This window comes from Coffea arabica, chromosome 2e, assembly GCF_036785885.1.
Source record: "Coffea arabica cultivar ET-39 chromosome 2e, Coffea Arabica ET-39 HiFi, whole genome shotgun sequence".
NCBI lineage: Eukaryota > Viridiplantae > Streptophyta > Magnoliopsida > Gentianales > Rubiaceae > Coffea > Coffea arabica.
The window spans coordinates 8,272,986-8,284,753 of NC_092313.1; the positions used below are offsets into that span (position 1 = coordinate 8,272,986).

An 11,768-nucleotide genomic window follows, 5' to 3' on the forward strand; every position below is an offset into this window, starting at 1 on the left:
TATGAATACTTTATTATTTATTAAGAAAAATTATTATTTTATTTATTTTAAAAAATAAAATAATTTTTTATTTTTTAAACTCTAGCTCAAGCTTTACATTGAGAATTTGCCAAATTCGACTTCGAAACAGAGTTTCGTAAAACTAAACTGAGGTTCGATTTAATTAGACTAAAATTTGACTCGATTTGGCTCATTTGCACCTCTAGTCACAAGTGTCCACTTTCCAGAGAGAATTGTCAGCTGCGCCTGATACCAAAACAAAAAAAGGAAAAAAAATCAACATAAGGAGGCAATAAAGGACTAAGGAGCCGTTGATTCTTGATTGTTTCTTGCTCTAAGCAGTTGTCCAAATTAAAAGCTACTGGTGCTGCTGCTCCTCCTCTTTATAACTAACATGGATTCGTCGCATTATATATAAATTCGGCGCCACCAAACAGCAACGGATAGATCCACAGTGCCCAGGCCTGATTGCTCTTCCTCTCAAGGAATTCCCACGAAATCACGTACCCCTCTGTCTCTCTCTCTTCCCCTACTCTCATCTCATAGAGATCTCTAATCAAGCCACCCTCCCTCCCTAGCAATTCACGCCACCTTCTCATCTCTCATTTCTTGTTCTTCTCGATATCACTGCTACAGCAATTGCTTCCCAATCATAATCAGCAGCAAAAGTAGCTGGGAGGGTAAGAATGGCTGAGAATAAATCATGGGTTCTGATGGTGACTGCCCAGACGCCCACCAATATAGCCGTCATCAAGTACTGGGGGAAGAGGGACGAGTCCTTGATCCTCCCCATCAATGACAGCATCAGCGTCACCCTTGATCCTTCCCACCTCTGCACCACCACCACCGTCGCCGTCAGCCCCGACTTCACCCACGACCGCATGTGGCTCAATGGCAAAGTAACTGAAACCCACCACTGCTATTACCTCCTTCCTCGTATTCTTTTTCTTTACTAATTTACTCGCATTCAATTTAGTCTCCGCCCATCATGCTCAATGCCCCCCTCAACCCTTTACTGTAAACGAATCTGTGTTCAGTTATGTGGAGCAAAAGATTGTTCCTCTGGTTGTACTTTCCTGATGAAGGTTTTATGTGAATTGGATTCTGTTGTTCTCTCCTGTGATCCTTGGAGGGGCACTTTTTGTTAATTGTTTTGCTGTTTGGTTAATATAGGAAATATCACTCTCCGGAGGCAGATATCAAAATTGTTTGAGGGAAATTCGATCTCGAGCTAGTGACGTCGAGGATGAGAAGAAGGGTATCAAAATTGCAAAAAGAGATTGGGAAAACCTGCATTTGCACATTGCGTCTTACAATAATTTCCCTACTGCTGCTGGCTTGGCTTCCTCAGCTGCCGGCTTTGCCTGCCTTGGTATTCACTACGTATCCTCCCTTTATCTTTGTTACCGATTTTGTGCTTTTGTGTTCTGAAGGGCCTTACAGTACTTTGTCTTAGTACTCTTGTCCCTTTACTTATTGGATTTAAATGGTCTTAGAGATAATACAAGAAGAGAAAAAATGTATGATTTTTTTTCACCTGCAGTTTATTCGCTTGCAAAGTTAATGAACGTGAAAGAAGATAATAGTCATCTTTCTGCTATAGCCAGGTAATTCTTCATTACTTTGCTTCGCAGTTTCATCTCTACCATGTGCCTTAGTCTTCTTGTGTCAATGGTTGCACTATAATCAAGTCTCTTGAGCTATAAGTTACATGTGTTAACCCCCTCCCTGCTGATGTTCATAGGGGAGATGAGATATAGTTTAAAGTTTTTGCACTCATCTCTGTTGGGCTATGAATGGTATAGGATTCATTTACTTATTTTAGAAACTGGAATTCAGATGTCAGCTTCCTTCTTTCTCTAGTGCATCTTATTGTTATTACCTTCTGAGTGCACTTGAGGAGAAGCTTGTGCTTTTCAGGAGAATCTTGTGCAGCCCATAAGGAACCCGTTTTGTTGGAGGGATTTTGTTGTGTTGGCTCATCTCATGCCTGGCTTGTCAATTGATGTTAGGTGTATGTATGTGGCCACATTATTGTTGGGATTTAACTATCAGATTGAAGTTGAGAACTGGATGATTTAAATGTGTTCTCATGCTGTAGTGTTGTAGGATTGTAAATATTGAAGCTTCCTTCTAATATGTTTGCTCATATTCTAGTCTCTCCCAAAACTTGCTAGCTGCTATACATGCATCTCTTTCTATGTGGCTAAAATTAAGTTACAAATGACACCATTATTCGTGTATAGGCAAGGTTCCGGAAGTGCTTGTCGCAGCTTGTATGGTGGATTTGTCAAGTGGATCATGGGAAAAGTACGTTTGGATTATAAGCTTTGTTCTGTGTCTCCAATGAAAAGGAGGTTATCTTTTAAGATCTTGCCATAATTTGGTTTTCATGGTTTTGATAAGGATGACAATGGAAATGATAGCATTGCCGTTCAGCTTGTGGATGAGAAACATTGGGATGAACTTGTTATTCTCATTGCAGTGGTACATACCTACTTTTTTCATCTTCCACTTCCTTGGGCCTGAGGGATATATTGAGAGTACAAATTTTTCATTATCCTTTTCCTTTTTGTTGGTAGATGGGTGCACATAAGAATGAAAGGTTATACAGAATAAATCCTTTTGCACATTCTTTTTCGCCCTTTATTTGTTTTACTTTTATTGTCAAGCAATATTCACAATCTTTGCTTTGGTCCAATTCAAATATTCCTTATTCAGAATCTAGAATTTGATGATGATGTAGCGACCGCTTAAAATGCCTAGTAAAGTGATTTTTGGATGGTCTGTCCTCAAAACTTGGTATACTTAAGTTTTACATCCCAGTACCTATTCTTGTACTACTGTTAACATGATCCAGTAGGTCTTGTCCTTGCATTGAATATTGTAGTGTTTGTAATTGGTGGAAATCCACTAGCTTTGGCTTCATAAAATGCAAAATCTCGGAATATGAGTCTTCTTTCTGCCCTTTGTCTTCTAATGCCCTGCACCATATATTTGACAGTAACATGTGGGATGGCTATTCATAGTTGGGGTACCCTGTGTGCCTTGACATGTATCCCTTCTTGTGAGTGACAATGATTGCTCCTTCATAATGAGAATAAGTTTATGTTATACTACTTTCTTCGTATGTCTAGATAAATCAGATTTAGTTCACTGGAAGAAGCTATGAGTATCATGTGACTTCCTGCTACTATTTCTAAAAGCACATCACTACATGCTTCATCATCAATTTCGTTGATAAAAAAAAGAACTCCCTTATCCTTTGTTATTCACTTTCTCATCATTAATCTCTTCAGCATCCTTTATGTACTAGTCACTCAAATTGCTCCTGTGAATTCAGGTAAGTTCGCGGCAGAAGGAAACTAGTAGCACCAGTGGAATGCGCGAGACAGTTGAAACAAGTCCTCTTGTACTGCACAGAGCAAAGGTATCACCTGGTCCTCTTTTTTTATTTTTATTTTAAATAATGAGTCTTCAGTTACTTCGTTGAGCTTGTTTATGAGTCTTTAGTTGTTACGTTTAAGTTTTGTGTGTGTGTAGTTTTGTATTATCAGACTCTTCATGATATGAAGTTACACAATTTTTTGAATTTCTAATTCTTGGATGCAATTATTTCAGGAAGTGGTACCTAAACGTGTAGTTGAGATGGAAGAAGCCGTAAAAAGTCGTAATTTTCCAGCATTTGCTCGTCTGACTTGTTCAGACAGTAATCAGTTCCATGCCGTCTGTCTGGATACAAGTCCCCCTATATTCTACATGAATGACACATCTCATAGGCAAGCAATTTAGTCAAGAGTTTCTGTATTTTTCTTTTTCGTGGCACATTGTCAACCTTTGTGGTCTCAAAGCTGCACTCTCAAATTTTTAGTTTTAAACAGTACTGGTTTGCAACTTTGCAGGATAATCAGCTGTGTTGAGAAATGGAATCGCTCCGAGGGAACACCTCAGGTAGAATTTTCTAAAATCTGTAAAGTGCAAGGATTGCAAATCAGTTTCAGAAACGGATTATTCCTATATTTATTGTGATAACCGCCCTTATTGATCCAAACTTATATTATTTGGAATCTTTTAGTAAGTTAAAGCTCTTTGTAAAATTCTGTTTTCTTGTTTATGAAGATCAGCAATATGAACATAGATTCAGATAAGACCTGTTGAAAGGGCACATAAACAAGCAAGACTGATGATATATGTTGCCGTCAGTGGCAGAGAGTTGTTTTACTTCATATTTCCTCTCTCTCTCTCTCTCTCTCTCACACACACACACACACACACAAACACACACTCAAGAGTAAGACACAGTAAGATTTATGCATGTTTGGGTGTGTATATGCTCTTTGCTAGGCCCATGTGTATTTAGGAAGCTTGCATGCAGAGAAATTGGTTGATAGGTAATACAACCTTTATAAGATTATATAAATGGGATGTAACAGGGATTTTAGTAACAAAAGAATTGCTGAGCAAGCTGGTTTAGCTCATACAATAAAGTATTATCTTGTTTTAGAGGCTACAATATTTGGATTGGCAAACATCTACATCTTGTAATCAAAATGCCATTTGGATTGGCAAACATCTAAATTTGAATATGTGGTCTCTGAACCTGTGGGAATATTGTTGAAACTCATATTGGTTAGTTCAAATGGTTGGATATGACAAGTATGATGAAATTTGGCAGGTGGCTTATACTTTTGATGCGGGTCCAAATGCAGTTCTAATAGCCCGCAACAGGAAAGTTGCAGCCCTTCTGCTTCAAAGACTGCTCTTTCATTTCCCTCCGCAGTCTGGTGCAGATCTAAACAGGTAATCTTTTTGCTTGTTTTTTATTTTGAAGTTGTAAGTATTTAAAAATGGAATCTTACACGGCCTTTCTAACCGGGAATAACATTCATCAACTCAAGATTTGATTTGTTTTTCTTGTCCCAATACATTTTCCATAATGAGCTCCCTAATATGTTCTCTTGCGTGTCCTATTTTGTGCAGCTATATTGTTGGCGATAAATCAGTTCTAATGGATGCTGGCATTCAGGACCTGAAAGATGTGGAAGCATTGCCTCCACCTCCAGAAATCAAGGATAACGTTCCCACCCAAAAATTCAAAGGAGATGTAAGCTACTTCATTTGTACAAGACCTGGTAGAGGTCCAGTTTTGCTTACAGAGGAAAGTCAAGCTCTCCTAAACCCTGAAACTGGCTTGCCCAAGTAAAGGTGTGCTTTTCTAGCTCGGGCTAACTTTCAAGTATCTGAGCTTGAAGGATTGCAATTATGACGGTCCTTTACAGCAAAGAAGTCACTGCGTATGAACTTCCCAAGTTGGAGCCATTTTTTGAATTGTAGCTGTAATTTAGAATTTCCTTCTTGTCAGTCAATATTCATGTACTTGGGATTTTCCAGCAAGATAACAAATAAGAATTTTGTGATCTTTTTGAGTCATTTCTTTGTACCTCAAAAACAATAATGTTGCATGAATGGAACTCTGGAGGTGCTCGTCTTAAGCTATCCATCAAGTGCTCTGGCAGGGTTATTTTCTCCAGATTACATGATATGTAAAATCTGTGTTGTGGCTCTTCTTAATTATTAAGAAAGACTTGGGATCTTGATTAGATTCAACAGTTTCATGTTTCCGTATTCTTTTTTCAGCAGTGAATTTGCATTAAATCGATGCAATCTGGGGACGCAATCCCACTTTGGCCTAATTTTGCTTGTCGCCGGAAGCTTACATTAATGATACACAAGTTGCTCAAATCATTTGTGGAACATTGTTGAAACTTTAATTTGCATTTGTATACCGCAATTTATTCATTGAAGACTACTAGAATCTTTTCGTCTAAAACAGCTATCAATATTTGAGGAAATGACACTCACATCAACAACAAAATTTGAACACGATTTTTTACAAGAAAATGATCCGTTCTTGTCAACTGAATATACTTGTGTTGGCGATTTTGATATTGGTGATTACAAAGTCTTTTGTGCCTTGAGGCCTTCAGCAATCAGTTGGCGGAGGTGGGACCAAGTCAGTTTAATTCTTTTTTTTTTCCCTACAATTCCCAACGAGATAATACTTTATAGGGATAATCTGTGCGCAAGTAATTTTTTTTTTTTTGTCAGCAACTATACATTTGTATAACCTACTCTATCCTAATCTAGGGGGAGGGAAGCCTAAGGAGGCTGTGATAGGGGGCTAGTGGGTATACAGACCCAACTAGACCAAAGAGTGTTATGACACAACTCTTAGATTTTTTTCGCTGCAGGTGAGGTTTGAACTCTCACCTACAGTCCAAGGAGGGACTTAAGCCTCTCTCTCCGGTTTTGGAACAATATCGGACTCAGCATCCTACTTTATTGTACTGGCGGTTAAATATCGAACTCTGCATCCATCTTTTAATAACCACTGGTCACCGGTTCCTTTTGATTGTAGGTCGGAGATTCGAACCTCGCTTGCAGTGAAAAAAAATTCAAAGAAAATGTCAGAACACTCCTTTAATTTAATCAGATTATTAAATTATAGAAATGTTATCGGCACGGTAAAAAAAAAAAAAAAAAAAAAAAGCATCCATCTTCTGATCAAGGCCGCTACAAGTAATGGTCAAGGTTAATATCTGATCGCGGACTGCGCTACAACATGTGTTGAAATTCTCTCTAGTGTTTTCAATATAATACTGTAGTATTTCGGATTGGGAAATTCTCTCTAGCGTCTTCAATGTAATATTTTGGATTTGGAGACTTTCTCAACCTATACCAAACAGATTGACTAACTTAGTTTACAAATGAACTCCATATAATAATAAAATCCGAATTTGCTTCATCATTCCAAAACCAAAATGTGTAAAGGAATTGTAGTTCTTGAATGCAGCGTAGTAATGTGAAGACTCGTTCTCGAATTCCACTTAGTGAAAGCGATGTCTGCACAATTTCACTTGACAGGCAAAAAAGTTCTATAATACTAATAGACTAGTGTTGCAGCCACATGCAGGACTGGGACAAACTTGCAAAAAGCATTATTAGTAGTCCCAAAGAATGGAGGATTAAATGTAACCAGGACGAATTGATGTTTACATCAGACAGTGAAAAGCTCTTTTAGGATGGCCTCTTTATTGTCAAGCACAAGCAAATGCCCGGCGTTCGGTATCTCATGGTAGCGAATCCAAGGAAGCTTTTCAGCAATGTAACGCTGCAATACAACGGGCACGAGGCCATCTTCGTCGCCGTGCCACAAGTGAACTGAGCCTTCGGCGTCAGCAAAAGGGTTCTTAAGATCCATAGGATCAAATTCAACCTTGCCAAATCCAACTATCATGTCCCTATGGAAGGATTCAAATTCTCCTTGTTGTGTTACGTATTCCTGTAAACAGAACAAATCATTGGAGTCCAAATCAACCATCTATAACTCAAAAAAAAAAAAAAAAAAAAAAAAAACCATGGTATGAGAAGTTCCAAGTACCGTTTGAGATTGTCTATCTGCAAGCTTGGATATAATTTCCAAGTCTCGGCGAGAGAGCTTGGGCCTTCCGGATATGACACTGGAGGATGGAAACAATTTCTGCGTGTTCCACCAGTAGGTGAGCCATGGGGTGTAATGGGCAACTCGAAGAGCCCATTGATCCTGTGGTAACTGTTGATAGTATGCTTCAGTCGATAAATTTGACGGGAAGCCAGGCCACCAGTAATTGATCACTGGACAAACCAATGCTGCTCCGGCTACCCTATCAGCATCCGAAAGATTGAACCATACGGTTATTGCGAACTCGTGTAGAAAACAATCAGGACACTAAAAGATCAAAATTACACACCAAGAATTTAACAAATTGAAGTGTTGAGACTGCATACAAATTACAACAGGGGAAAGAGCTTAGGTGTGAGACATCACTGCCTCTCGCATCTAGTTGAAGCTTCTGTTTGGTTTCATAATCTAATAACAATAGACATAAAAATCAAGGTGGCTTTATATTTCCACAGGTTTTAGATCTCTTAGAAAAGGACATCATCTTTGATTTCTCCGTGAAGATAACGTCTTTCATTTTGATATCCACTGCAATTCAGATAACTACAGTTTACTTAATAGAAGAACACACTGTTAGCCAGGCATTTTCTTCGCATACTGCTTAAGTTAGAATCATCTTCCCAAAGAAGAGAAGATTGACTAAGTATGAGACTCAAAGTTAGATAATCTGTAGCCAGGCAAGATTAGCTCTGTACCCCATCTAGCCAGCGTCACGTCCATCCATCATTGGATAGTCATTGAAGAAAAATTCTTCCATCAAATTAAAAGTATGACCTTGCATACTTCTCCTTAAGCTACCTTTTGTTGCGGAGTGAAACTATAGTTGAACACCCTCCACAAGTTGTGGAAATTTTTAATTTAAAATAAACAAATTGCTATTCTAAATTGGAGTAAATGTTGGGACTACAAATCATACCGGTGAGAGATGTACTTGAGGCAACCCCAAACCACTTGTCCACCCATGGAAAACCCAATGACATAAAATTTGGATCTGAGTTCCAATTGATCAGCAAGCTCCTCTATATCTAGTGCTAGACTTCTAAAAGATCGCTTTGGATCAGGATCACTTTCTCCATAACCCGGTCTATCAAAAGATACAAAGTAGATCCCAAGTTCTTGAACTGCCTCCTGAAAATAAAGTGAAATTCTTTTGAAACCAGTTCTGGCAGAATGGCTTGCGTATTCAATGTGAGGTAGCAAATTACCGCTGTCGCAATTTCAGCCTCATGCCTGCTAGACCCAAATCCATGAACCAATACAACCTTGTACCTCGCCAATTCTTTGGAAACACCATGCTCCTTATAAGCCAAATGTCTCCCATCCCTAAGTTTAATTCTAGGTCCTGTGATTGGTGGACCCCCGGGGGAGCCACAGATGCGAGGAGGTGGAGGGCGGATGGGCTGAAGTATCCATGCTAGAAACCCGACAAACAACAATGGTATAATTGTTTTAATCATCACTGAAAACAACGGTTCATATTTAGCTCCTTAAACAGAAAAAGCTAGAGTATGAGAAGAAATAACTAAAAGAAACTTGAGAAACAATCTTCAGGATGCTGTAGACGGATATTAGCTTCATTTCACCAAGAAAACTATCAGTAAAAGATTGTTTTCTCCAACCTATAATTGTAAAAGACTAGTTTCATTTCACCAAGAAAACTATTAGATTCACCATTGCTGTAGACGGATAGAAGTAAATGTTGCCACTGTAACATGATTCAATTTATGATCGCCACAACAACACAGTGACATCTTTCTGCTATGAACATTCATTGGTTCAAGCACTACAAACCATACAGGCCAGTCAACATCACAATAATTTTGCCATGACAGAAACTGAGAAGTACATAATGTCCATAATTTTGGGAGGTGGGAGTGGCTTGCAAATGCTAATTCATAATCCACAAAAGGTTAAAAGACATTGTTGCCTATGCATAAATTAAGGGAGACTGGACATGAAGGTATGGGTTCAAATCTGCACAAGTTTTACAATATACGTACACGTGTGCACTGCATGAACCTATGGATATAGGCTGGATATCACATTAAAAAGTCTAATTTGAACAAATTTCCCCTTCTGTTTATCAGCTGTCATCTGGCCAATACTAGATTATTCAATTATTTTCCCGTGACCTTTTTTTTTTTAATTGTTTAGCAGCACTACAGTTAATTATTTACCACAAATTTCTCCATTTTATTTGACTGTTACTTATCTCAAATTTCCCCATTTAATTTTTTATTTTAGTCAATTATTATGCTACGTACTACGTATTAACACCCAAGTCAAAATTCATAGAAACAACTCAAATCATAAAAACTAAAACCAATTAAAGAAAAACAGTAGTACTTTTTATGAAAACAATTAAAGAAAAACAGTAGTACTTTTTATGAAAACAATTAAAGAAAAACAGTAGTACTAAAAGACCTGACGATTGGTATACTGATGCATACGTACAAGCTGATGCCAAGGGTGGGGATTTGACCCCATGGGTCATGAGATTGGACCCCAACCGTGTTGTTGGTGGGGAGGCTGCGGATTGGGTCATTCCAACGGCGTCTCCTGGGCCAAAAACTTGGCAAAAGTCGGAGGAGGCAATCGCCAGTCCACAGGGACGACTGCGAGGAAGAGGAGGAGGAGCCCAGAAGCTGGGCCGTAGCTTGGCTGGTCGTCGATGATGGTAGCTTAGCTGATGAAGAAATGGTGGACAAGATCCGACGTGATAAGCTACTCCTGGAGATTTTAGTTTGGGCAGTGGCAAGAGATAACGGGTGATCATTGAAAAGTTCTCGACGATTTGGGATTCTTTTTTTTATTAAGTTTGCAGTGGTTCCATCTTCTGTGGTGGAAATTAGGCTGAACTTCTGATTCAGTAGCCATGAAGGTATTGGTTTCCGCCAGCTACTACGGCTACGCTATTTGTGGGTTTAGCCATCCCAGGAAGAATCTTCCACATAATTCTACTTGGTGCTCAACATTCTTGGGCAAATTTGAATATGTAATCGAAGAAAGAAAACACTCTGCTACTAGGGAAGAGAAAGAAAACCTGAAACGAATCAGATAAGCCCAATTATAATCTCCTAAATCTGTCCGGAATGATATGATATGCGGTTTTCTTTCTTCTGCGCTGCAAACCTGAAACAATGGAAGAAAGGCTGTGGACCTCGAGACAATGACGACTACGTATGTTATTTCATAGGATTCTCGTAGGCAGGGTACAAGAATCCCAAGATACAAGGTGGGAGCGAGGTGACCTTTTTCCCTACAAAGTGGGAGTATCTTTTTTGGGTTTAACTGACGGGTACTTTGAAGGCATTCATTCGTTGACAGGAGTTTTTTAAGTGTTAAATTTTTTAACAAGAGTGAAATTAATTTAAAACAGTATCTAAGTGTAGGGAGTGAATCGATTTGTAAACGGATTTGTTCTTACGATAAGTTAAGTGTAATTTTAGTGTCTGACACCAAATTAAAAATCATTTATAAAAAAAAAATGTGCGTGTGATTATTGTGTTAATGTGTGTGGCTCACATTTGATTAGTAAATTATTGAGCATGCAATAATTAATGTGATTAAACTTCTTATAGTTGGAGTTGGTTTGAACCTTGAACAGCTTAGATTAGTTGGGACTTGGGAGAAACGAGTGATAATTATATTAAAATATTAAGTTTGGAAAAAAAAAAATTCTTTTTTGTGGTTTGAAAAACATTCCTCCCATTAGCGAAGTGGAAGACCTGTAGCCACCACCGACCTCTTCTCTTTCTTGTTTGTCCGTCCACGGCTTTCTCGAATTTCACATATCTCAAAATTGACAGTGAAAGTGGTTGGTGGTTGGTGGTTGGTAGTTGGTACTTGGTACTTGGTGGTTGTGATGAGTTTCCCTCGTTTTTGAATGAGTTATTAATTTGGACTCTTTGCCTGCCATATATTTTCCTTTGCACAATTGATGAAAAACGTGTCGACGAAAAAGTTCCTCCCCTGCCTGCCTTCGCCTTAGTGGTAAAAGCAATTTGATTGTGTGATGTCACCTTCACCCTTTTTTCTCCCCTACAGCGGTAGATGATTACGTCAAGTTTCGTATTTTCTTTTTCAAGGGTTTTGGGTAGACGAAATTTAGGCATATGTTATTCATATTCCATTTTTTATTATTTATATTCCCATAATTTGTTTTATCATTTAATTTAATAAATGAAAACTATATGAATAGAATAATAATGAGAGTTTGGCTAACAAAAATGGGAGTACAAATAAAATATTTCCCAAAATTTATTGT

General features: G+C 38.4%; 2 protein-coding genes across 8 annotated transcripts; one reads left to right on the forward strand and one right to left on the reverse strand.

The window, feature by feature from the left end:
• Positions 1-365: 365 nt before the first annotated feature.
• LOC113730674 (diphosphomevalonate decarboxylase 2-like) lies at positions 366-5,607 on the forward strand. Of its 2 annotated transcripts, XM_027255524.2 has the most exons (11): positions 366-503; positions 637-899; positions 1,174-1,372; positions 1,544-1,607; positions 2,247-2,310; positions 2,407-2,487; positions 3,344-3,430; positions 3,622-3,779; positions 3,903-3,951; positions 4,676-4,800; positions 4,981-5,607. In XM_027255524.2, exons 2-11 carry the CDS (start codon positions 687-689, stop codon positions 5,201-5,203), a joined length of 1,263 nt encoding a protein of 420 aa, XP_027111325.1. In that variant the 5' UTR covers positions 366-503; positions 637-686; the 3' UTR covers positions 5,204-5,607. The 2 variants fall into 2 exon arrangements, with proteins under 2 accessions (XP_027111325.1, XP_027111324.1); XM_027255523.2 differs by having other exon boundaries at positions 446-899.
• A 1,251-nt stretch (positions 5,608-6,858) lies between these two features.
• Positions 6,859-10,970, reverse strand: LOC113730675 (uncharacterized). Of its 6 annotated transcripts, XM_027255527.2 has the most exons (6): positions 10,634-10,970; positions 9,926-10,544; positions 8,707-8,960; positions 8,418-8,629; positions 7,442-7,703; positions 6,859-7,342 (listed from the first exon to the last, which is right to left on the reverse strand). In XM_027255527.2, the coding sequence occupies exons 2-6, from the start codon at positions 10,275-10,277 to the stop codon at positions 7,058-7,060; spliced, it is 1,365 nt and encodes a 454-aa protein (XP_027111328.1). In that variant the 5' UTR covers positions 10,278-10,544; positions 10,634-10,970; the 3' UTR covers positions 6,859-7,057. The 6 variants fall into 6 exon arrangements, with proteins under 6 accessions (XP_027111328.1, XP_027111330.1, XP_027111326.1 ...); XM_027255529.2 differs by having other exon boundaries at positions 8,707-8,915; positions 9,926-10,970; XM_027255525.2 differs by having other exon boundaries at positions 9,926-10,970.
• Between the last annotated feature and the right edge of the window lie 798 nt (positions 10,971-11,768).

Bases quoted from the DNA above. Each gene is read 5' to 3' on its own strand.
- LOC113730675 (XM_027255527.2), bottom strand. From the start codon at position 10,277: ATGATCACCCGTTATCTCTTGCCACTGCCCAAACTAAAATCTCCAGGA. The intron at 8,961-9,925 runs GTCTTTTAGTAC...CGTTGTTTTCAG, and splicing joins ATCAGTATACCAATCGTCAG to TGATGATTAAAACAATTATA. The intron at 8,630-8,706 runs GTAATTTGCTAC...CTTTATTTTCAG, and splicing joins AGGCTGAAATTGCGACAGCG to GAGGCAGTTCAAGAACTTGG.
- LOC113730674 (XM_027255524.2), top strand. From the start codon at position 687: ATGGCTGAGAATAAATCATGGGTTCTGATGGTGACTGCCCAGACGCCC. The intron at 1,373-1,543 runs GTATTCACTACG...TTTCACCTGCAG, and splicing joins TGCCGGCTTTGCCTGCCTTG to TTTATTCGCTTGCAAAGTTA. The intron at 2,488-3,343 runs GTACATACCTAC...CTGTGAATTCAG, and splicing joins TTGTTATTCTCATTGCAGTG to GTAAGTTCGCGGCAGAAGGA.